General features: G+C 50.6%; 1 protein-coding gene across 7 annotated transcripts in view; it reads right to left on the reverse strand.

Annotated features, from left to right (window-relative positions):
- The window catches only part of MCF2 (MCF.2 cell line derived transforming sequence), a 52,969-nt gene extending 26,957 nt beyond the window's left edge, over positions 1-26,012 (reverse strand). For 6 of the 7 annotated variants that reach the window (XM_088173404.1, XM_014885013.2, XM_088173403.1 and 3 more), the window contains exons 1-7: positions 25,892-26,012; positions 15,998-16,066; positions 15,321-15,435; positions 9,550-9,640; positions 3,351-3,470; positions 2,910-3,026; positions 2,131-2,280 (exon numbers count right to left, since the gene is read on the reverse strand). In XM_088173404.1, coding sequence (XP_088029530.1) covers positions 2,131-2,280; positions 2,910-3,026; positions 3,351-3,470; positions 9,550-9,640; positions 15,321-15,435; positions 15,998-16,066; positions 25,892-26,012 — 783 coding nt within the window. Of the gene's footprint in view, positions 1-2,130; positions 2,281-2,909; positions 3,027-3,350; positions 3,471-9,549; positions 9,641-15,320; positions 15,436-15,997; positions 16,067-21,394; positions 21,418-25,891 lie in introns of those variants that run through there. The other variant, XM_088173406.1, reaches the window with a different exon arrangement.
- Positions 26,013-26,333: the final 321 nt, after the last annotated feature.

Here is a 26,333-nt window from a genome sequence, read left to right on the forward strand (position 1 = left end):
ACCCTGGGACACGAGCCAAGGCAAAACCCCTTCTCCCTGTGATGGTGGCACAGGCAGGAGACTCAGAAGAGAAGAGCAATGATGCAGCATGTCATGGACTGCAGGTGGCTGCTCTTCCATCTCCTGCACCTCCAGAGACCCCTGCTCCTCTTTTCATTCACAGCCATTCATTATCCACAAAGCAAAGTGGCCTGACTGTCAAGCAGGTGGTAACTTGACATTTTCTGTTCAGTATATCAATGGGGTTAATTTCTTAGTTACTCTGTTTAATTAATTTCTGTCATTTTTTTTCATTGTGCTTGCCACCAGTTTCTGTTCAGCACCACAGCTACATAAATTATTCTGATTGACTAATTATTTGAATTCAGGAATCAGCTGTACCAGTCTTGGGGTTGTCATGAGAGAGACAAGGATCCCATGTCTTGCTGTCACCACAATCTGTGCACAGTTTTTCATCTGCTTTTGTGTTTCATGGTCTTAGAAGGAACAAAAGAAAAAAGCCAGCAGACTTCCTTTCAGACAAAAGCCAACGAGTGGTTTTGATATTTGAAATTAATAGATGAGGAATTAAAAGCAACAGATGGCTTGTACTGAGGGCTGCTGGGCTTTCTACACAAATGAAAACACGTGATGGGTTTTATTTCTCCACAGAGGAAAGTGGGCACTGCTGAGTGGTTCATACACAGACCTAGCTGTGATACCTGCCCCTACACTGTGGCCACAGCCAGAGCGTGAAGCTGAAGTCACTGGGTCATGTGCAATAGATGGAGCTGCTGTTTTATATTACTCCCCATTTGCAGAGGAGATGGAGGCCCATTGACAGCGTCTATAATGATACTTTCTAAACACACACACAGGTATTGATGCCTACACACAGCACAACTTGGGTGACATTTTCAGCATTTCTTAGAGGCAGCTTCCTGGGAACTCGCTGTCTCATGAATGACAAATTATTATAAATTAAAATAGATACAATTCTTTGACTTAGGTAAATGAAACCTGTCACAAAGCAAAGGAGCTCATTCTTCAGCCCCACAGAACAAGTATTAACACAGTGATTGCTCCTGAAGGAAGGGTTTGGGGCCAGGCTTGTGCTGCTCCCTGGAAGATGCAGCAGCACCAAAGACAACAGACTGATAAAGCAGCAGCTGCCTCTAAACCTCCTATTGACCCTCTAATAGTATTAATCACAATCACAAAGAGTTGGAAAAAATATTTAAAATATTCAAGAAAGAGATGTTGTTTAAGACAAAACCTGTCACGAAGACAGGGATCACACGGTGGATGCTCTGCACACTGTGCTCACACAGAATTCTTCACCTTGGATGCTCTCCAGCACAGTTCCCTCAAATGCCCCCAGGGAGGATCCAGCAGGCAGAGGGAGCAGGGGACAAAGCAGCTCTGCTGAGGGGCTCTGTGTGCAGCTTTCTGCAGGCAGGGCAGAGCACAGGGGGTCCCAGCTGGGGACAGGGACACACCAGCAGGTGACAGAGCTGAGCACAGCCCTCCTGGCTCCAGATGTGCACAGCCCATGGCAGGAGCAGCTCCAGACAGCGACTGCTGCAAGCACGAGGGAGCTGCCAGCTCAGACACCTGCTGGCTGCTCCAGGGCGATGTGCCCCGTGTATGGCAAAGGTTTGGGGAGCACAGGAACAGCCCTGCTGTGCTCTGCCTTGTCTGACAGCATGCACACACACGGGAGGAAGGCACAGTGGGCACCAAACAAATGGGCAGGCAGAAAGCCCAGCTGGCACTGCAGGGACAGAGCTGTGCTGAGCCCTGCCTTGAGCTGGCAGTGGTGGCAGAGCCCTACCTTGAGCTGGCAGTGGTGGCACAGAGCCCTGCCTTGGGCTGGCACTGCAGGCACAGAGCCCTACCTTGAGCTGGCAGTGGTGGCAGAGCCCTACCTTGAGCTGGCAGTGGTGGCACAGAGCCCTACCTTGAGCTGGCAGTGGTGGCACAGAGCCCTGCCTTGGGCTGGCAGTGGTGGCAGAGCCCTACCTTGAGCTGGCAGTGGTGGCACAGAGCCCTACCTTGAGCTGGCAGTGGTGGCACAGAGCCCTACCTTGAGCTGGCACAGAGCTGTGCTGAGCCCTACCTTGAGCTGGCAGTGGTGGCACAGAGCCCTACCTTGAGCTGGCAGTACCTCTGGGTGCGCAGGGCCAGGATGTGCTCGATGGAGTTCATGTCCTCTGGCAGCTCTGTCTCGGCCAGCTCGGTGCCAAAGCACCGCAGCATCTGGGCAATCTCCTTCACTGTCAGTGCGAAGCTCTCTATGGCCTGCTGGGACACAGGGATTGCAATCAGCCTGGGGGTCATGGTAATTCCCACAGCTCCAGGTGTGCCAGGGAGCCCCTGCTCTGACAGATGGGTGGGGTGTCCATGGCACACACAGTGAACATCCCATGATATTCTCCATCAAACTGCCATTCCATCTGGGAGACAACATCCCAGGGAAAACTGACAGTGTGCAGGAAGCATGAAAACATCCAGCGAGGAACAACTCCTGATTCCTGGCAATATGAAAGGAAAGATCTTGCAAAGGGAAAGAAACAAACCTAAAAGGAGATTTTCTGAATTCTCTGCATTTGGTCAGTATGTAGTCCCATTACCCTGCTTCCCAAACACAGTTCTGATATTAATCACATTATGCAACCATTACTAACAAAAAAGCCTATTTGGTATGTCCCATTAAGGGAATTTTAATAAAGATTTACAAAGACAGATCTTTGGGGAGCAGGGAGTCAATCACCCAGCTCCCAAGCCCAACACCTCTTGTCTCCTCTGCCCTGATCCAGGAGGGGCAGAGGCTCTGGGGATGATTTCCAGCCCCCCAGGGCTCCCTGCCTGACTGAAAACCTCCCCCAGGGACCCCAGCAGGCTGGGAGCCCGTGGCCAGCCCCACTCACCGTCCTGAACACGACCCACTCGCTGTGGCAATACTCCAGGGTGCCCCCCAGCTCCGGGGTCAGCTGCTGCTCATCGATGTAGGTCAGCAGGTCACTCACCGAGCTCAGCATGACCACCTGCACACACACAGGGCACTGATCTCACCTGGGCACCACCCCTGTGCCCACCATGACCACCTGCACACACACAGGGCACTGATCTCACCTGGGCACCACCCCTGTGCCCATCACAACCCCCTGCACACACACAGGGCATTGATCTCACCTGGGCACCACCCCTGTGCCCACCATGACCACCTGAACACACACAGGGCATTGATCTCACCTGGGCACCACCCCTGTGCCCACCAAAAACACCTGCACACACACAGGGCACTGCTGGCACCACCCAGAAGAGGGGACAGCATCACCCCGAGCCCTCCCAGCCCCGCAGAGCCGTACCGGTAACTTGAGCAGGAAATCCTCCTGGCTGAAGCGAAAGCCGATGTCTGTGAAGGTGCGCTGGAAGAAGCCCGTGGGGCGCAGAACCATCACCAAGTGCAGATTGCCCGGGAAGGACGCCTGCAAGAAACACAGGGGACATGGTGACATTCGCCCCGGGCACGGGGCAGTCCAACAACAGCTTCCAGGGCACTGAAAATTGGCAGAATCGTTCTGTGTAAGGGGTTTTCCCCATTGCTCCCGATAGGCTTTTCTTGTTTTTAAAAGAGGAGGGAGATGCTGGCAGTGGTTTAGAGACACGGGATGGAACTGCAGCAGGGCTGTCCAGCCACACTTCCCCTTGGAGCAGGCAGGAGCTCAGCTCGGAGGCACGCTTATTATAAACTTTAATAATACAGATACTGCTCATCATCAGAATTTGGGGAGTGAAATTACAACTTAGCAGGGAACAGAGGGCTGGAACATTGAGAGGAATGACAGATTGAGGAAGCAAAATTTATTGCCAAACTTGCTAATCATCCCATAACTGCATCAAGCACACTCATCTTGCCCTTGGTAATTACCAGGCAACATTTAATTTGTGGCAAGAATTTGGAATTTCCTGTCTACACTGCTAGAGCCTTTTTTCAAGCATATGGTTGGCAGGTGCATTTTTAAATAGAACTGTGAAAAGGGTTCTTGAGAATGAAAAAGAATTTTTAAGAAAGTAGGAGTTGCATCATTAAATTATGGATAAACACATGATGCAAAGACTTGAGTTAATTAAGACATGATTTACTCTGAGATCCTGCCAGGCCAGGTTACATTTCTCCCCTCCTTATATCCCATCCTCCATGAAACATGATAATAACCTTTATACCAAGGGTGAGAATAATGAACATGTTCAGGTACTTTGCACTGCAGGGCACTTCATCTGTGCCTTCAAAACAAAGATCACTCCCACAGACATCAGTGTTGTTTAAAACAGGCCTGGTTTACACCCATGAACTGCACTGTCACTCACCTGCTCTGCTTTCTTGGCTAGGAAGGGGCAGGTTGTGGCTTGCACTGCCCACAACTTCCCTTGGAAATGGACAGAGACTTTTAGGATCATATAAGCCACATAAATCCAATATATTGATCTGCTGTTATTTTAAGTACGAGCAGAAAAAAAATAAATATATATATATATTGTGAATGAAATGACAAACTCATTCCCTTTGGCAGTCAACAAGAGTGGTGCCAGGGACAAAGACCTGGCACTGCAAACAACACAAACCATTAAACACCAGAGACCCTGGTGCTGGCTGCAGGCCCTGGGCAGCACAAAACAGCTCCCCTGGGAACTGCAGGCTCCTGCCTTGCCCCTCTCCTGAAAAATGCAGCAGGAATTTCATTGAGAACAGCCAGCCAGAAACCCATCCTCCCTGGTGTGATATCATTACTGCCCTTCATCCCCTGTCCCTTAGCTCTGTTTGCAGCTTTGGCCTCTCTTCCTCCTTCCAGTCCCTCTTGCCAGGCACCCTTTGGGCACAGAACAAACTCCCTGCAGGAAGAGGCTGCTCCCAAACCCTATTCCCCCATGGGGAAAAACCTGCAGGCTTTGGGTGTCTGCTCCTGCAGCCCTGGGGCAGGGCAGCCACAGCCCCAGGAAAAGGAGCAGCAGCAGGAGACAAGCACAAATTCCTGCCCAAATTCCCCTGCAGGAGAAAGTGAGAAGTGCCTGTGTGGGAAATAGAAAAGGGATAAAACCCTCAAAGCTGTGTGAAAGCAAATCTCAGGATGGAGAAATGCAAGAATGCTGAAGATGCAAGGACAAGAAACAATAAAGCTGTGAGCTGGGTAGAGATGGGCCTCAGGAAAATATATTAAGCAATAAGAGAAATATATAAGCTTAATAATAAAGCTTTATCCATTACTTTAAGCTGTTACAAGCAAACATTTTTCAAAATGTAAATGTAGCTTTATTAATTGGCCTGAGCAAATGCTTGTCAGCTTTTAATATTCTGCTATTGGCTAGAAAGTTGTTAAAAGAGTTTATAACAATGAGAACTTCGTCTGCTGTGCCAGCAGCTGAAGCTGTTCCATCTCCCTTGCTTGGTTCTGTAAAATAAAACTAATGATTGTGATGGAATAAAAGCCTCAAGACAGCTGCTCCAGCATTCCCATCCCACTGTTTGTGTACATAAATATATGTAAATATAAGAGAAAAAAATCTATGCCAGGAAACCCAACAGGCCCGGACACCTCAAGTTTCACACACCAAGGGACCTCAACTCACATCCTTCCACCACAGGGCCAGCCTTACACACACAGCTGGATCCCTTCTGCTCATTCCACCTCAAAATAGCTGAGTTTCCAGGGCAGATGATTTGATTTCCATAGAGTTTAGAAAGTATTTGGGGATTTTTTTAGCTGATCTTATACATACAGGATCAAGGTCAGCACTCAGGAGCAGGTACAAAACAAGAAACACAGCTTTGCAAATGATACCTAATGTATTCCTACATGGAAAAAAATGAACAAGACAAGAAATAAGATTGTAGACAGACACCAACAACATGTCCTGTGCCCTCTTAGAGACTTAAGGGAAAGGATGAAATGTTAGGGAAAAGCCTACAGAGACCAGTAATGCCTCAACATAACATTCCTGCAGGGACTGCATCTTTTTCAATCATTGTAACAATTTTAGTTTTTCTCAGGGCTGAAGTACGGGTAAGTTTCCTGAAAACTAACTCTAATGATACTGAAGGTACTGCTGCAATAAACCCTTTCCCACAATATATTAAAGAAATCAAAGGCAAAAGGATCCTTAATTTTGCCTTATGCTTTACCTTATCATTCTTTGTAAGACTAAAAAGAACCCTGTGCACTTGATAAACCTGGGGTTATGTAACAAAACACCTAAAGAAACCTCTAAAGCTTTGCCCTCTGCAGCACACCAGGAAAGGCAGAGAACCACCAGCACAATTCCATTAAATCAGGCAGCTGGCAGCATTTCACTGTGCTCATTCTCACTGACCACAGCCCATGGTCACACACACGGATCCTTAAGGCCAGTTCAGCAACTTTATAAATTCACTATAACCACACACAGAGCCCGGGTTTAATCAACACAGATGAACTGGGCTAATAAAGCACAAGAAAGGACAAGCACTGAAAGCATCACATTAGTGCCTCATTACTGAATCCTGACACATTCAGTGGTATTTTTACATTTCCCCCAGTTTTAGGAACTCAGTTTTCAGAGACTATTCTTCCCTGCAGTTCACTGGGGCATCCATGAGGTTGGTAATCAATAAACATGAAAACAAATGTAATTTCTGCCAGTAAGTTTCTTTCTGAGCACTGCAGACTGAGGCCAGGGGTCCTTACACAGGTGCTGAACTTCATGACTTCCTGCTGCCCCTTAAAGGAAAAGTCACGCAACAAAATTCCAGGTACCGCTGATTTGAGCCTTTAACTTCCCCCGGAAGAACGGAACTCCCGAGGGCTCTGCAGAACTCCCGAGCCGGCTGCAGGATTGCCCCCAGGATGGTGTCAGCACCACCGGGCACTGATCCCTGCAGGGCCCCCTCCCCGCCAGGGCTTCCCCTCCCGCGGGAGCGGCGACACAGGGACCGGGACACCGGGAGCAGTGACACAGGGACCGGGACACCGGGAGCAGTGACACAGGGACCGGCACCGGGACATCGCTGGTACCGGAGGGTACCAGTGATACCCAGCGGTACCAGTGATACACGAGGGTACCACACCCGGCGGTACCAGTGATACCGGAGGGTACCATACCCAGCAGTACCCAGCGGTACCAGCAGCTCTAGTGATACCCAGTGGTACCCAGCAGTACCCAGCGGTACCAGGGATACCCAGCAGTACCAGCGGTACCAGGGATACCCAGCAGTACCAGCGGTACCAGGGATACCCAGCGGTACCACCGCCCGGCAGCTCCCGCACACAGGACCCCGCTAAATTCCCCCCGCGCCGCCGGACCCCGAGCGCTGCGGGCACTGCGGGCACTGCGGGCACTGCCCCCGGGCCGGAGCGGTGCCGGAGCGGTGCCGGGCGGTGCCGGTGCCCGCAGCAGGCCGGCCCCAGCCTTACCGCATGCCGGGCGGGCCGGTAGCCCCGGTGCGGGCCCGCCTCCGCCATCGCCCCGCGCCCGGGATGCGCCCGGGATGCGAGCGGGGCGCGGATGCTGCGGATGCTGCGGATGCTGAGGATGCCGAGGATGCCGAGGATGCCGAGGATGCCGAGGATGGAGCCCCGGCTGGGCCGGCAGCGGTTCGGGCAGGCAGCCCTGCCGGCTCCCGGCTGCCAGCCCCGCTCTCCTCCCCAGCGCCGGCTTCGCTTTTAAGGTGGAATGCCCAAAATGATCCTGCAGGCGCTCTTTGCTGCGAGGATTGGGCTCCCAGCTCAGGGCTTTCCCCCTTCCCTTTCCCCCCTGCCGCTGCTCCAAGGTGCCTTTTCCAGCTGTTCAGTGTTCCGGGGACAAACCACGGGAAGAGGCTCCGGCCAAAACCCGAGGCTTGCCCGGCACCGCTTCCCACAGCCTGGTTTGCCCAGGCGATTAGAGACACACATAAAGAGTTAAAGCAAAAATCTGTACAGTGTGATAGAAAAATCTTCAAGATCAGATGCACCACCGCAGAGCTGCAATTGCATATACATATGCTGGAAAAAATAGGACACAGTCTGTGCTTTAAATTCAGCTTCATGGCATTCCTTTACTCCAAAATTGCACAAAGGTCAGAAAAAGATTTTTTTTTTCTAATTGCATCAGGGTTTATAACGTGTGATTGGAAAAAAAAATCAAGATTTAAATTTTTGTCCTTACACCTTCTGGACATAGAAACAGCCATTTAAGATCAGATTCTGTTTTTAAGGCAATTTTCCCAAGTCTTAAGATTCAGTGGACAGAGGTTTCCTGCTTCCCGTCCCTGTCTGCACACAGCACCTCCCATCCTGTGCATGGACAGCCCTGACACTGCAGGCAAAGTCACCTCTCCACACGGACACACAGCACACCCAGCTACACAAACAGGGTGGATGCTCTAAGAATTACATTTTCTTATTAAACACAAAATGAACGACACTTCTGTAGAAGCTACAAATTAGGACAGGATTTTTTTTCCCCATTTGGAACTTCCAGACTATGCAAAGCAAGTACATCACCCTTAAAGGATGCTCTTGGTATTAACACCTGTTCAAACGCTGGCAGCAGAACTGAATTTTGATGATCACTTTCAAGATCTAAATGCAGCTTCTTCTCTAGTGGTATGGTAACCACACTTGCAAGTTCAGTTTCTAACATGCAGAAAAATCAGAACCAAGAATACTCTTAGTGGTTCCTCATTCCCTCTGCAAAATGGGAACCCTCTCTGCCTCCTATGGGAGGCTGACCACAAAAGCCAGGTATTTTCAACACCAAGTTCAGCTGTAGCAGTATTAACAATTTAAAATATCATAAGAGCTAACTTTATCAGAACCAGGTGAGCATTTTCTGTCTCAGTACATGCCCTTCATTTCATCCTTTCTCAGATGAACTTTAACCATTCCACGGTTATGAGCAGAAACCAACACAAAAATAATACACCCAGAATATTCCCACTGACCTACCCACATGGCATGGCATGGTGGGGAAAGGAATTTTATTTTTATTTTTTTTTAAATCATAAGTTTTCTAGAACTGCACACTGCTGTAAATGCAAGCTCTGATTCCAAGACACAGGGCAATGCAGAATTGCAAAACCCCACTTGTGAGCCAGGTTCAGATATCTGCTAATGCTGTGAAGCACAGGAACGTGTGTGTACTAGATCATTTAAAATACATGAATGCATCCATACACTTTTAAAATAGATTTTTCCAACTCTGCCCACATACAAATGCTTGTGAAGCCTGTTTAAAGAACCTAAAACTTCCAGTCATCAACAATTAGATGAAATAAACTAATAACCAGTGTCAAGAACATATATGAAGCCATTTTTTCCACCCATCAAAAGCATAGAACATGGTACAAAACATATTTGAACCAGTGCAAAAGAGTATAAAACCCAGCAAAAGGATCAAACAAACAAATTAATACACAAACAGCTCATTTAGACACTCAAATTAATTACAGGGCCATAAAGCAAACTGCTGCCTGGAGAGAAAGTAGGAGCAGCACTGCAGATGCAGAAAGGCAGGGGGACTTAAAAGCAATTAACATTAAAGAGGACTTACTGCTATTTTTTGGAGAGTTGTTTTGACTGATGTCCATGTGTCCAGTCTTCTATCCAGGATCAGGATAAATTTAGTGTCAGACTCATGCTGACTGCAAGATAAGAGAATACCAATAACCAGATAATGCTCCAAGAAAAGTGACCCCAAAAAAACCCAAATGCAAGAACTCAGACTGCAAACCACATTTTAGGATTTCTACAGCTCCTGAAATTCCCTTCGAAAAAAATTCTCCTGAACACCCAAACTCTTTGCAGTGGTGCTTAGCAGCAGGACAAGGGGCAACAGGCACGAAATGAAACACAGGAATTCCATCTGAATATGAGGGAAATGTCTTTCTGCTGAGTGTGGCAGTGCACTGCAACCGGCTGCAAAGGGAGATTGTGAAATCTCCTTCTCTGGATATTTAAAAAACTCACCTGAGGCTTTTAATATCTGCAGGTATTCCAGCACAGCCTGCTCCAGGTGAGGCTGTTCTGGGGGGGTTGGACTGGATGATCTTTAAGATCATCATCAACCCAAGCCATTCTCTGGGCTCTCCACAGCTCCCTTCCCACCCCAATCCTAATTCTGTGATTGTGGAAGCCCGGGGTGAAGCATCACCTGTGACTTGTGTGCAACGTGGTGACAGGAGATTTCTGCAGATCAGATTGCTCCAGACACAAAGGGGTCTTGAGAAGGATCCGGAGAGGCCAGAGGAGCTGTGCCCCTGTCCCCAGGAATGTCCCCTGTCCCCAGGAATGTCCCCTGCTCACAGGAGTGTCCCCTGTCCCCAAGGAGTGTCCCCTGTCCCCAGGAGTGTCCCCTGTCCCCAGGAATGTCTCCTTTCCCCAAGAGTGTCCCCTGTCCCAATGAGTGTCCCCTGTCCCCAGGAGTGTCCCCTGTCCCCAGGAATGTTCCCTGCTCACAGGAATGTCTCCTTCCCCCAGGAGTGTCCCCTGTCCCCAGGAGTGTCCCCTGTCCCCAGGAGTGTCCCCTGTCCCCAGCCTCCCCCAGCTGATGCCCCAGGACACCCCTGCCCAGCTTTTCCTCCCAAGCCCAGCTCACAGAGCCAAGTGATGGCTCCTGGCTCGTTTTGGGGCAGCAGAGGGGACACCGGGGCAGGGCAGGGCAGGGCAGTGCCAGGCTGGCACTGGGAGGGGAGCTGGTGTCCAGCAGGCTCTGGTGGCTCTCCCAGCACGTCCTGCTGGGGAGGCAGAGATTGCTGAAGGCGTTTTCCAGCACACTCCCCTTGGCTGGGCAAGCACAGCTCCTGACATCCCTTTTAACAGCCCAGCCCTCTGAGCTGCTTTGAAATGCCCAGGCTGACCAAGCCAGCTCAGGGGTGCTGCTCTGGCAGGGTGCCAAGGCTGGGCTGCCCTGTCTGTAATTCAAATATTCCTCCCCAGGCAGGCTCAGCTGAGCCACAAACTGCACTCAGCCATGGCCAGGCCATGTAAGCAAGGCCTCCCCCGTGAGTGTATTTACAGGATCCTCAGGTTATCTCTGCAATATTTATTCTGTGGATGCTGAAACAGGATAGCCATGTCCCACAGCACCCTGCCCAGGGCTGGGACAGCCTCCCACGACACGTGCTGGCTCCCTGAAGGGCTCAGGTGTCTGCTCTGGGCACAGCCCTGTGCAAGCAGCCTCCTGCCAGCACCAGCTCTGCTAATTCCTGAGTTTGGCAAAGCAAACACATGGTGGGTTACTCACAAGTATCACACAGCACACAACACTTGGCAAGTCACTACAGAAAAGAAAAAAAAAAAAAAAAGACACTTGAAGCCAGTGCAGGAGTTTCATTCCGTGCACATCTTGCTGCTCTGGTCTGTGGCAGCTACAACTCTGACAAATCTATTTAAGAGGAATTAGCAGCTGTGCTCAGAGGGATAAAAAATAAAATTCCCTTTGACTCATAACAATAACTGACTGAAGACATGTAGAGGCACCCAACTCCCAAGCCATCCTACAGAACTTATGGATCTGGAACATCACACCCAAAGTGCAAAGGTTTCATTTGAATTTATTCGGTGGCTTTGAAGTGTAGAAGAAAAGAGCAGAGAAAATAAATATCAAATTTTACATATGGGTCACACACAGAACTTCTGCATGTAACAAAGTCTGAGGTTGTGAGTGTGACTTCTCAGCCAAAAGCTTTGTTTGTTCAGAATAGTTTAGGCAGTGTGAGACAATTCTGCAGGATTCTGTCAGCTCTGGTCACCCCCACCATGAGCTGTGCCCCAGGTGAGTGGGAGCAGGCCAAAGGATCCTTGGGTTTGAGGCAAAAATAAAACCCCTTGTTTTTCAGCACACTCTAAAATTTTAAAAGGTATTTCTCTGAGCTATAAGAAACAATTCCCCAACTCCCCTTGAGTTCCCAGGAACTGACTGAAATTGAGTTCTCAAGAACTGCCATTGAAGAAACAAAACTGTGTTTGCAAAGAACTGTAATCTTAATAAAACCTGAATAAAACCTCCGAACCCAAGTAACTGAGAGCAGGCAGCCAGGCTGGAGTGCAGTGCCAGTTAAGAAAAGCTGAAGTAGCCATTGACTCAGGACAAGGTCATGCTCAGAGCAGCCTCTGAACATGTTAATTTACATTTATCAGTTCCCTTATAGAAACAGAGAGCAAAGTCCCCAGCAGCCTGACAGCCTTGTCCCTACTGTGGGACATTTGTCATTTATTCTAGGGCCAGTGGAGAAAGTCCGTGACTATTTGCAAGCCAGGCCTTGCAGGTTTATCAGATTTCCAGGCCTGTGATGTACCTTTTAGACTGACAATAAAAATAAATCAATGCTTTCTAGCAAGGCTCTGAGGGCTGTTTGTTTGCATCCAGCAGCAGAAAGATGGAGACAGAAAACCAGGGCAAGGATTATTTCTCTCTGGGTGTTTCTTGTCACTTTTTTTTCCCCTCATCCTTAACTTTGTTATGTGTTGCAGGATGCACCAGACTAAAAATAAAGACCTGGGATGTTTTGCAGGACTTGAAATTGGATCCTGGGGCCTGCAGTTTTGAGATTTAGCACAGGACTGAGAGGCTCCTTGCTGCTGGTGGATCAGAGCACGACCTGCCCAATATTGAAATTCAGAGTATTTATAGCCACCAGCACCCTCCTCTGTGCTATCAGTCACAGCTCTAAACCACTCTGTAGCTCACCTCCCTGCCTAAATGAAACAGGCAAAGCTTGTCTAAACACCAAAAAGCTGGAGAGTCATAGAATAGAACAGAATAGAATAGAAGAGAACAGAATTAGAATAGAATAGAATAGAATAGAATAGAATAGAATAGAATAGAATAGAATAGAATAGAATAGAATAGAATAGAATTAGGATAGGATATTTCAGTAGGAAGGGAGCCACAGTGATAATCTAAACCAACTGACCCAAAGCTAGAAGATATTTTTAAGGGCATTGTCCCAATGTCCCCTGAACACTGCCAGCTTGGGGAATCAATGGCATCTCTAGGGAAACTGTTCCAGAGTTTGACACCTCCTCAGCAAATAAATGCTTCCTAAATTCTGTCCTAACCCTGTTTGGCACAGCTTGGAACCATTCCCACATGTCCCATCCCTGGATGCCAGGGGGAGAGCTCAGCACCTTCCAGTGCACATCCATCCCCATCAGCCCCTCCTCTGCACACCAGACAAGCCCAGACCCCTCAGCTGCTCCTCACAATTCCTCCAAGCCCTCTCACCAGATTTGCTCCCTCTGGACACATCCAAGGACCTTCACATCTTTTTTCACTCTGGCACCCAGAACTGCACACAGGGTTGGAGGTAATACCTCACCAATGCTACACTCAGAGGGATTTCTTTTAAATTTTACTTTAATAGTAATTAAGTCAGTTTTTTGTAACAACAATCTTACAGAAATCATAACTGACTTCAACTGATTTTTACTTTTTTCTTTAAGCTTCTACTGGAATTCTGGCTTAACTTTTACGAGATAAATTCTTTCAGGCTAGAGAACAGATGTGTATTTGCTGCACAGGCCACACAGTCACAGCCCTCAATGCAAGCCTGGATAAAGTGCTGCTTTATCACTCCTTGGGTCTCTTTCCTGCAATGCCAGGATGTGTCACACTTCCCTGGGCCTCTGCTCCAAGCACAGCACTGCAGGCAGGCAGGGCAGCACTTGGAGTTGGATGTGCATGGAATACAAAGTGGGCACCTACCACTGATTTTCCCTTACAGCTCATCCTCACAAGCACTTTGTGCAGCTCCTGCCTGCAGCACAGTTCCCAGGAATACCAAAAATTAAACTGCCTGCAGGACTCACCTTCCTCCTGGCTCTGCACTCACCTGGAGGACTCAGGAGCAGCTTTCAGCATCCATCTCCTTTATCTAACAATTATCTCCAGGAGAAAAATGCCTCATGAAATTCATCTTCCCCAAATACTACAAACCATTCAGCTTCCCAAAACACTACAAAGCTGACACCCACGAGCTTTTCTCAGCCTGGTACAGGTAGGACACTGCAGTTCCTCTGCAGGGGAAGGGCACAGGCTGTGTGGTTTTGATCTGCCCTGCACATCCACAGGTAAGGAGGTGTTGGGGCACCCAAACCTAACCCTGATATTTGGGGAAATAAAATACCTCTGGCAGGTAAAGATTTATCTCTTTTAGGGACCTTCTGAGAGTCTGAGCTCTAAAGCCACGATGTGATGCTGCTGAGGGATGTGTACACAGAGCTGGCACTGACCTGCCACCTCACCTGGGTGATGCTCTGCCTGCTCACCTGAGCCTTCCAGCTCCAAAGTGTCAGGGATCACATCATTTCAGGGTGATCAGACACTGGGGCAGGCTGTTGTGGGGGTAGGAGGAGCAGAGCAGGATGATTAAAGTGGTTTTACTAAAAACATGCTGAACGTGTTTGAATCACCAGCAAGATCACAGCTCTCATTAGTTCCTTGATTGAGTTTGACCTATTACAGGGACAGCAAGACTGCTCATCAGGATAATGCCTGGGTGTTTACAGCCACATGGAATAAGAAGCCTTGGAGAAAGCAGACAGAGCTGGGAAGTGGAGAAGAAACCCTTCTGACCTGTTCCTGAAACCTCAGAGTCCACCAAAAAGAGCAATCAGAGGCTCCTTTTTTTCCTTTTTTCTTTTTTTTTTTTTTTTTGAACAGAAGTGCCTAAACACTCCACACTTCTTCCAAAGCAGCTGCTAATGGAAAGCTCCCATCAGCTGCTGTCAGCCTGCTCTTCCTGCAGGAAGAAATTTGCCAAAACAGGCATCACTCAAGAAAATTAAGCATTCCAGGAGGCTCAGCAGCAAGAAAGTGGAGGGCCATTAATCTAAGTAGCCAGCCCTGTGTGAGGCACAGGCAGGCTGTCAGCACCTGAACCCTGACACACAGGCAGGGAATGGGAGCTGCTGCTCTCTGCTGAGCCATCACCTGCCAGGGGACCCCAAACCCTTTGTTCCTGTAATTAGCCTCCTCCTCTGCTTCCAGTTCTCTTTTTGCACAGTAATGACTCTCTATTTGTACACGTCAAAATATTCCTTTGCAGTGGCATGGCATAGTTAAGTGGTGACACATGGCAAAGCTTGAGGAAAGCTCGTTGCTAATTAGAAACTTAATCAACTAAATGTGAGATGCATTCCAGCTGACAGGTCACAGGGATGATGTGCACTCCTCACTCTGCAGTTCCTGGCACACAAAACACCTCACCTGGGCACTTGCATCCCTCTGAGAGCTGCAGAAGCCCCTCACCCCCAGCTGTCCTAACCCAGGCAGGACCCACCTGTGCCCACCCAGAACGGAGCTCAGAGGGAGCCCCATACCTTGGGACTGAGGTCAGGTACGTTAAGACTTTGGACACTTTCTCCTCAGGCACCTCGTTGAAGCCAGCATTGTCAGGGAGGGTGATAATCCAAGCCTTGTCCTTCCCTCTTCCACCTGCAAAAAAGACAGGGATGCTTGTTCTGCCAGCAGCAGAGCCCAGGTGCCCCGGCCAGGTGAGAACACACACTGCCACTGGCAGAGGGGTTTGTCACATCACCAGAGCAGCAAAACAAAGCCAAATATGTGCCAAAAAAAGCCAATGTGCCTCTGAGTGCGAGCACAACACACGAGTGCAGCTGCTACAAACAAATGTATTCAGTACCAGGCACTTCCTTTATTTACTGAGTGTACTTTACACAGGACAGCAAAAGAAATCAGAAACACAAGGGCACATAAACACACTGGTCTGGAACCTGCAGAAACACATCTCACAGCAAAGGGAATGCAATGCTTGTGAATGCATTCAGTGCTGGGAGGTAAGGATGTTTTACAGCATGGCACGAGACAGAAACCTGATCTGCTCTTTCAAACTGCCCCCATGTTTTATTAACACCATTTCTGGTGGCACTGGATACTACTGATGGAGTATCACTGACAAACAGCAAAGAGGTTTGTCTGGGGGATTTAATTACCACAGCGAGAGAGAGAGAGATCCTGAAGATGTTCTTGTACTCACCAGACAGAAAAGCAAACTCCTTCATCAGATCATCACTGATGTCCTTTGCACAGATGGGGATTGCAGTTTCTGCAGAAAGGGAAAAGCAGCAGTCAAAATAAAGCACAAATGCAAAGCAAACACATTTCTCAATGTGTTCATCCACAGGTGGGACTGAACCAAGCACTAGGCATGAAATTGTGTCATAAAGGATATATGGACACTATTAGAGATGTTATTTCTAATCTTCCTAATGACTCTAACAGGGTGAAAGCCACAAGTCAGCAACAAAAGTGTTCCACTAAATGTACCAAGTGTTCCTCAGCTTGAGTGCCCTCCCCTCCATGTCCAATGTAAATTTTTATATTTTGGAGTTAGTAATTCTAGTCTCTGTTTTACAAAGCCTGCCCAGCCCTGGCAATCCAATGGGCTGAGGGTTCTGCTGGGAGCTGCAGCGTCCAAGGCTGCTGCACTGGGAACAAGGCTGGGCTTTCAGACTGCTACAGTCTTTAATTTTGAACAAATAAGCTTCTGAAATCATGTTTTCACCTGGCATGGGGCCACAGACATTGGAGAGGCTGTTCTGATGCTCAGTTATTAGATTTCTTCCTAATTAAATAATGGGAGAGGCTGTTTCAATGCCACATTTAGCACCATGATCATTTCAGTGGCAATGAAGCACAGCAGAACACACACAACTTCACCTTTCCCTGGGAGAAGGAAACAAAGACCAGACTGGCTAAACACGAGAGGAGCTTAAAGCTGGCAAATATTTTTCTGGATTATCTATAAATGGAATGACAGCTAAAAATTAAACATCCTTGTTCCTGCAAATAAATGTCTTGAAGCACATCTATACAGATTAAAGTCCTTGGGCTTTCTGATAATCAAATTTTAAACACTGATTATTTCACGGGGCTGCTCCTAGGGAATAATCTTCTGGCTGTTTTAAATCAGACAGGCTGCATACTTCAGCACACTCCAGCATAATCAATATTTATTCTATTCCCCTTTTTTTCAAAAGCTTCCTGGTCACTTCTAGTTTGTCTAAATGTTTTTCTGTACTGGCTGTACTGGCTGTAGGTGCTGCAGCACAGCAGCCCAGATGTGTGGGGGGTGAATTCTGCCTCCCCCAGCCCCACCAGCCACAGGCTGCTCTCTGCCCTTCTGTGCACACACTGCTGCTTTTCCCTCTTGTAGATAAAATTGAGATTTCTGCTTGTTGAGGATCGAGCCTCAGGCATCTACAGAAACATTCTTGATTTTAACAGGCCCTGGAATTGGCCTTGGTGAGAAAGAAGTTTGTCTTGCAAAGATGTTTCAAATATTTGTCTTTCATTCAACTGCTTCACCCAGCTTGAGGACAAGCAGCAGCAAGAGATTTCTTCTCTATTTGTTGATTTATTTTTTTACTAGGTCAATGTTTTCATACTAAAATTCACATTTAATAACTTCATGAGCTCCAACACGTGAACTAGATGATATCAAACGTGTGTGTCATTGAAAACGGGAGACAAAAGCCCATGCTCTGAACACGAATTTGTCACAAATGAGTGTGGGGCTGCTCTGTGCCCACAGGCAGGTGAAGCTCACCCTGCCTTTCCCCAAAATGCAGCACCAGCCCAGCCAGGCACAGCCCCAGAGTGCTGAAACACCCCTGTGACCCAGCAGCAGCCACAGCCCCAGGTCAGCAGTGAATGAGGCTCTGGGCTGGGCTCTGCACTGATATGAGGGGGGCACCCCAGTTAATTGAGGCTGATCAGGTAAAAAGGAAGAAAGGAGAAACTGGAGAAAGGAAGTCGACCTTTCCATGGTTAAAAAAATCACTTAATTTAAAAGTTTCACAAGGCATTTTCTCACTGAGCACCACCTAACAACATACAGGGAGGTAGGGGGGGTTTGTGCCCATCCTCTGGGGAGCAGGAAAATCCAGCAGAGGAGCAGGACGCTGCCCCTTGGCAAGGTCAGGGCACAACAAGAGGCTGATTGTGGTGTGATCAGAGCTGCTCCTCAGCCAGCTCACCCCTGGCACCCACTCTGTGCTGGCCACTCAACTCAGCCTCCTGGGCAAATATTAGGGAAAATCAAGTGCTGGCACCAAACCCACGGCGTGTTCTGTGCCTGAGGCTCATCAGCTGGATGCTGCAATAAATCCTCAACAGAAGCACAACCTTTGTCCTAAAATATTAATTCTGGAGAAAGAGCAGTGAAAGGCAGCGAGGCACCAAAGGCATCAGGCTCTCAAACAAGGCTTCAGCTGATGCTCTGTGGCAAACTGGGGATTATTTTATTTAAAGGACACTGTTGGGACAGCACAGAAATCCCCCAGGGTCCTGCCCAGCGCTGGCTATGAAAGCACAGCATCTCACTTGGCACAGGGTGCAGGAAGTCAAGGCTTCAGCAAAGTCCACTCATTTCTTGCAATGCCAAAAAGAGGCTTTGTGCTCATCAGCTGTTACAAAACCAAGCCTGAATTCCCCATGCCCCAGCACCTCAGAGCACTTTACAAACTGCTGTCCCCACACAGCTGGCACGACCTCAGGTTTTGGGGTCTTAGTAAAAACCAGCAGCACCTGGATGGTCAATTGCCACAACAGCAGTGTCATTTTTACACACGTTCTAAAATGGGCATTCATTCAAGGTTGCTGCAGTTATTGCACTCAGAGACTCCTCTGCAGGGGGAGATTGTTGCCATGATACAGAATCTTGGAGGCTGCATGAAACCCAGCAGGGAAAAGACAAAGGGGGAGTTCAGAGCTCTCTACCCCATGAGGAAAGGCAGTGTGGCTGAGCAAGGAGCCCTGCTGGACCTGTCCTGTGCCCATCTCATCTCCTGGACCTGTCCTGTTCCCACCTCCTGGGTCTCTCCTGTTCCCACCTCCTGGGTCTCTCCTGTGCCCATCTCCTGGCTGGCACAGCCCAGGACATTTCACAGGGCCCTGCAGAGGGATGTCCCTGGGGATCACTGCACAGGCTGAGGCTGTGGAATGAATCTCATTGTCAGTGATTGCTCCTTTTTGAGGAGCTACAGCCATGGGGGCCTTTCCTGCATGCTGAGGGTCTGCAATGACACCAGGCAGGGGACAGCTCTGTCCCAGTCCAAATCCCTCTTGTAACACTCAATTCAACTCTGAAGTGCTTTGCTCTTAGCAGCTCTTGTTTCCTTTCCTTTTCCAAACTTCACAGCGTGTGCAGGCTGTGTCACATCTGCCAAGCTGCCTCACACTCACCACACTGACCAAACACTGTCTGCTGTGAAAATCATTCACTGTGCCATGAGATCCACTGGGAGACAGCTCTGCTGTGAGTGAAGAGCAGCAGCTTCTCCTGTGGGGGCTGCTGCTGTAGTCTAGGAAACAAAACTGAAGGAAATCAAATGAGAAGTGGAAAGGATCCCACTGAGCTTCTCCATGACCTGCTTCTTCTCAGCAGCATTTACTTGGTACTGAGGGAACCTGCAAGTCAGCACAGTTGTAACCCATTTCCACATCTCCTGGAGCCATTCTGGGCTAACCTGCCAGGGTCTGTCCTGGGCTGTCCCACCACAGGAGGGTCCAGCTGCCCCAGCACCACCTCACACACTGCCCTACACACACCAGCAGGGTCTGCACACGTTCTGGTGCCTGGGGGCTTTCAATGAGCTGGGCTTCTTCCAGGTACCCCAGTGTCAGTGCCAGCCCCCCAAACAGCCCAGGGAGCACAGACTGGGGGCAGGCAAGGATTAAATCATTCCCATCTTTGCTCTGTGCAGGAATGGGAACTGAACTCCCTTGGAGCAGAGTGCCCCAGCCATGAACCCAGAACGGTGGGGAGAGTGGCCCTTCCAGCTTCTCCTGCTGAAGCTGCTCCACTCTGCAAAACTAAATATTCATTGGGCAAAGAGCAGAAATACAGCCCCGTGTGTGAGGAGAAAAACCAATGCAGCAGCTGCAGTCTGTGCCCAGCCCAGCCTGGACTGCCATACCCCAAAGCTGTGACCCTGCAGACATCACTCCCTCTCCACACACCGAGCCCAGAAAGGACAGAGGGAGTTCACAGGGAAAAAATACTCCATTACACTGTCTGCACACTGCCCTGCTGTGAACAGCACACCTGCTCAGCATCCACACAAAGCCAAGTGACAAAGTGACAAAGTGACAAAGAAGTGCCTGCTCCTGGCTGCAGAGAGCAGGGCAGGAGGATGGAGGCACCCAGGCAGCTGCCCCTACTGCCCACACACTTCAACCTGCACCTTCTGGGGGATCTGAGCACCTGTGTGCTTCCCCAACAAGCTCACACCTGCAGCACACCTGCTGTGTGCCTGTCCTGCCCAGAACAGGACAGAGGCTGGCACAGGCAGGGCAGATGTTTACTCAGCATCTGTGCAGCCAGGAGGGGCTGGCAGCCACCCAGGTGCCACCCCAGGGCAGTGCAGAACGTGTGGCACACAGCAGCACACCCTGCTCCTCAGCAAGCAGGAGTCACAACTGCTCCAGCCACCAAAAGGTCACCACGGGAGCTGGCGTGAGCACAGAACAGGCACACAAGCTCCTGAGGCTGCCACCAAGTCCTCAGGCAGCCCAGGGCAAATGGTGTCCCCTCACCTGGGAACAGAAGAGGCACCAGTGCCAGCGGGATTCGTGTGAGCAAAGAGCCACGAGCGAGTTTGGGGCCACGAGCAGGAGGGGCCCTGCAGCCCCCAGGCATCAGCTGATGCAGGGTCTGTGTCTGCATGGCTGTGTGAGAGCTGCCACCAAACTGGGACTGCTGCAAACCCTGCTGGACCAACTGCTGCATGCTGCTGGACCCTAACCCTAACCCTAATCCTAACCCCAACCCTAACCCTAACCCCTAACCCTAACCCTACTAACCCTAACCCTAACCCTACTAACCCTAACCCTAACCCTAACTCTAACCCTAACCCCAACCCTAACCCTAACCCAATTAACCCTAACCCTACTAACCCATAACCCTAACCCTAACCCTGCACCATGTCACTCCTTGGAATTCCAGGTGCTGCAGCCATTCCCCAGCCAAGCGAGTGACACAAAAGCCACACTGAAATATTCATGGCACAAAGCTTCAATACCTTCAATACCTGCAAGTCCCTTTGTCCCCAGAGCCCACGGGGACAGCTCCCACCTCTCTGTGGCCAGGGGCTCCAAAACCAGGCTCTCATCCAGAGGGAAAGCTCGGGATTAGGTTTATAAATGCCTATTTTTCTGGAAGATGTGATGTATTGATGCTGAGGAAGATGGCTCTGCATGTCCTGCACGTGGCATGTAAGTCCCACCAGGATTAGTCCATGACCAGGAATGGTGGCTTGGCCACCTCAGCAGGTTCAAGGACTCCTTAAATTATCTTTTCTCAGACTGGTGAAGATTTTTAAGGAAAGGCTCACACTATTTTCAAGCTCCTTCTTTACTTCTGCCCAAGCACCTGCTCCAGCACAGCGTAGGAAGCAGCACAGATGGTTTTCTCTTCTGACCCAGGGCTGTGCTTCTCCTCCAAGCCTTCCTGGGCTCCTGTGCAGCCAATGCTTCAGTGCAGACACCTCCCCACCACCCAAACCTGGGGGTGTGCTCAGCTCAGAAACCACACAGCAAAAAAGGGAAAGCTTCTGAAAAACTAGAATGACCTTTTTGAAAGGCTTAGATTTAGACACACTGAGGATGAGAGGAAACAGGCAAAAAAAAAAAAAAAGAGTGCTGTGAAAGGAAAAGAAGATAGGAAATAGAAAACGTTAACTCAGTGCAATTCAGGTGTGAGGACTGTCATCCAGGCTGCATGACTGACACAAGGAGGAATGTCCTCACAGGACCAGAATCAGCATCAGAATCAGCATCCCCACCTTCCAGCAGGAGCTGATCCGTGTGCTCAGAGGGGTGGGACCACCACACCCAGGTGTGCACAGAGACACCTGGGTCTGGCTCCACAGCCCAGCTGAAAGCCCTGGGGCAGGAGCATCCCTGTGCCAGGCAGGGACATCCCTGTGCCACACAGGAGCATCCCTGTGCCAGGCAGGGACATCCCTGTGCCAGGCTGGAGCATCCCTGTGCCAGCAGGAACATCCCTGCACAACCAGCACAACCTCATTCCTGCTGACCATTGCTGCCAGCAGGACAAGGAGCAGCCAGACAAAGATCCCACAAAAAATCCCATGGAAATGCCATCCTTCAACACGATTCTGGGAGCTGGAGGAAGCAGCAGGGTCTGCAGGAGCTGTGGATGATCCACACTGCCAGTGAGGAGGAGGAGGAGGATGAAGAGGAGGAGAAGGTTAAAAGATCCTCATGTTAAAAGATCCTGGTCAAAAGATCCTGTGTGCTGGAGACCATGGAGTTCTGGGGCTGAAGGGGTGGGGAATCTCTCCCAGTTTATATTTAGCAGCTGAGAAACTGTGGAAGCTTTGCTAAGAAAAGGTGAAGCAAAAGCAAATTAAGCAGCAACGAGGCTTAGTTGGTACCTCCTGTTATGCTGTGATGTTTTCATGCCCAATCAGAAAAGCCCCGTTCTCACATCAAACCAAACTAAGCAAAAATTGGTAAAGATAAAATCCTGCTCCACCATACATGAATTCACGTCTATGGCAAGAAATGTAATAAAAGATTCTCAACACCCACTCTTCTGGATTCAACCACAAAGTGGGAGTTGAGAAAATCTCGTTTCTTGCATTTCTAACATATAGGAGCTTCAATGTACTTTTAGTTTTCTCCTTTTCCCAGTTTCAGCCACTCTTCCCTTACCAAAGAGAGCTGTGTGTGCACAGCTGTTTGCACACCAGCAGCGGGGCACACCTGCCAGCTGGGCAGGAAAAGGCACATTTAACATCTGCCACCAGGAAACATCTTCCCAGCACAAACCAGACAGAGCCCATCCAGCACAAAAGATTTCCAAAACCCAATAAAAATACACAGGCATCAGTAGCTTTCCCATCATCATTCAGTACCATGCAAAGACTGATTTTTCAAAGAGAAATTCCAGCACAAAGTAACTCCCGGGAGATATTTCAGCAGAAAATCCTGAGGCCCCACTACCTGCCTAGGAAACCTGGAATGAAGTTCACTGAGTACACTGGAACAATTTCTTTCACAGCTAATATAGCCAGGAAACTAAACTGGAAATGCAGCCAGGTTCCCCCAATGGCATCACCTGGAAACTCTACTGTAAAGCAAGGGAAAATAAACACAATTTTTCCTGAAGTGAAATTGGAAATGCCTGATCCTGGCATTCCCCCACTGAGGAGAAGCACATTTCCAAATCCAGCTCAGGATATTCCTGCAGCAGGAGCAGGGCTGTGCAATGGGAAGTGAGGACACTGCTGGTGCTTTCTGGCTCCTCAGCACCCAGCCCTGCACAGACATGCCCAGAGCAGCAGGATAACTGTGCTGGGTGCTGGGAACAGCCCTGCCCCAGGACATCCTGACCCCCCTCTGCTCCAAAACCTCCAAAGGAGGGGAGGAAAAAGGGCTTCAGGAAACAAGGCAGCCCCAGCCAGCACTCCCCACACTCCAGCTCCTCTGCCCACCGATTTTCCAATGGCCTCACATTTCCCCTGGCCAGGGAAGCTGAGGAGGGACCTGCCCTGTGCTCAGCACATGTCCCCAAAGCAGCACTGTCACAGCCACACGTGTCCCTCCACGGAGGGCACCTGCTGCTCTGTGCCTCCAGGATCTCTTCAGGTCCCACCTGCCAAAACCAACACAGCCAAAAGGCTCCCACAGCAGGGCAGTGGCCCAGCTCTAAACCCCATCTCCATGCAGCTCTGGGTCTCCAAGCATCCCCGAGGTCAGGGGTGAAGTGAGTGCTTTGGAAAACTCTTCCCCTCACCATGCTTTACACTTCAGTTGTTCCCTCCCACACAGCCCTGCTGTCACTTCACTTTTGTCCTGGTACATGAATGATAAGCTGATTAAACTGGTTGTAGCAAGTGTGATGTAGGGAGAGGAAGCACATCCCACATACTACTGACTGCTCCCAGACTACTACTGCTCTCTGGCCCACCCTGAGGGTCTGGGCTGAGGCAGGCTCAGAGCTTTGGGAGGCTGCTGTGCTTCTGCCATGCTCTGAGGGAGCCCAAGCCATTTGAGAGATGAGAATGGCCATAAAAGGCTTGGGATTTTTACAGGCTTTTATCTCAGATACGGGCAGATCACCTTCTACCAGAAACAACCAACAAGTTTCCAGTACTGCTGCATGTAGGGAAATGGTTAAAACATGGTCCCAGATCAGGCTGAATGCTCAGAAACCAGCAATAAGGGGGAAAACCTTCTGATTTATTTTTAATCCCATGATTTGAAGGACCTTACTGAACTTTGTCTCTTTCTCAATATTTTATTTTAAGAACCTGTGTAGATGCCAAATCATGGGTCCGGATCCTGCAGCTACAAGCACACAAGTGTGCCTTTGTGGGGATATTCTGGCTCTGTGTGACTATTACACAAAGGTCATCTGCCAAAAGCTGGTTAGGAGACTGGGCTCATGCTCAGAAGAAACCCAGAGCCTGCTTTCACCTGGTTCCCATGACACAGCTCAGAGCACACGGGCACCATCTGTGTCCCCATCCCCTGTCAGCAGCTCCTGCTCCAGCAGTGTGGGTGTTCCTTGCTGACAGCAGCACAAGGAGCGTTTCACCACATCCATTCAAGCAGCATCCTCTGCTGACTGACCACGGCCACCCGTGCCTACGTTTATCTACCCCATTTTAGGGTGCAGGAATCGAGCAGGGGCAGGTGGGCAGGGCAGGAGGTGCTGCTAGCACCACCTCAGAAGGGCTCGGACACACACAGCTCCCGGGAAGCAGGTGACACGTCGGCAGAGTCCTCACCTGTGACAAATTCTACCCCCTGACAAATTCTTCCTGCACCCCCAGTTGTGCTTTTCAAAGATGTCAAGAAAGCTGGCACTAGACAGGAAGGTTTTTTTTCGGGTCAGTGTGTCTTGTTTGTGCCCAGCACCAGCTCCATGTACTCCACCAGCTGCAGGCAGGTGAGCAGCGATGCCTTTGCCTGCTCTCGAACTCCTGACAAGGTGTGCATCCTCTGGAGAGGCTGGAGTCACCCCGGGGGCCACTTCCCTCCTGGTTTAGGAAAGACCTCACTGCAAAAATACCTGTAACTGTCCACAGGAAAACAAGGACAAAGTGAGGGCTCCACAGAACTTCAGAGCAGATCGCTGTCCATCAAAGGAAACATCGCGGAGGCAGCCACGGCTGAGGCAGGGATCAGATTGCGTTTGGAGCTGACGTTCAGGGTATGCAGCCACGGGAGCACAGGCAGCACAGCACAGCGCTCCATTCCCGGCACCAGCCGGCATTCAGAGCTGTCCGAGCGACACGGGAGGGATGGCCAGGTGTCTGACACACCTCGCACACATCTCCTGCTTCCCTACTGCTGACCCTGGGCACGGGCAGTCAGGGCCAGCAGGCTGAGAGACAACTTCCAGCGAAGAGTTCCTTACTTCTGGCCACGGGGACCCGCGCTGGGGGCTGGCACGGCGAAATCCCGCTGTGACCGGCAGGTAAAACCTCCTGTGCTCACCCCGCACCTGGAGCCACGGCGACATGTCGGGGATGTCACAGCGCGGGGGACGCGGCTGCTCCTGAAACCCCTGGTGCCGTCCATTCAATAAATAACACAACAGCACAACAGCACAACAGCTCAACAGCACAACAGCAGCTCCAACCCTCGGCCACCCGAGCCCTCCCGAGCCTTCCGCGGGCGGCGGGACCCGAGCGCGCACAACGCGCCCGGCACCGGCACCGGGAGGGATGGGGTCCCTGCGGACACACCTGCGGGCCCATCTGCGGGCACACCTGCGGGCACACCTGCGGGCACACCTGCGGGCACACCTGCGGGCTGTGCCGCTGTCCCCAGGGTGCCCGGGGAAAGCCGCTGTCCCCCCGCCCGGAGCCCCTCCAGCCCAGCCCGCACTCACCGGCGGCGGCTTCCAGCAGCGCGGCGGAGCGGAGCAGGCGGTAATAGCGCTCCATGTCCCCGGCAGAGGTGCCACCACCCGGCGGGGGCCCGCCCGGGGCCGGGGCCGGGGCCAGGGCCATGCCGCGGGCAGCGCTCCCCGCCGGCAGCGCCCGCTCCGCGCCCCGGGCCCGCCGGGCGGGGCCGCCGCTTCTGCCCGCCCTGCACGGCTCCGGTACAGCCCCGGCACCGCCCTGGTACCGCCCTGGTACAGCCCTGGCACAGCCCCGGTATCGCTCTGCACCGCCCCGGTACAGCCCCGCACAGTCCCGCACCTCCCCGCACCGCCCTGGTACCACCCCGGTACCGCTCCGGTACAGCCCTGGCACCGCCCTGGTACAGCCCCGACACCGCTCCGGTACCGCCCTGGTACCACCCCGGTATCGCTCTGCACCTCCCCGCAC

This window comes from Sturnus vulgaris, chromosome 14, assembly GCF_052056855.1.
Source record: "Sturnus vulgaris isolate bStuVul1 chromosome 14, bStuVul1.hap1, whole genome shotgun sequence".
Taxonomy (NCBI): Eukaryota; Metazoa; Chordata; class Aves; order Passeriformes; family Sturnidae; genus Sturnus; species Sturnus vulgaris.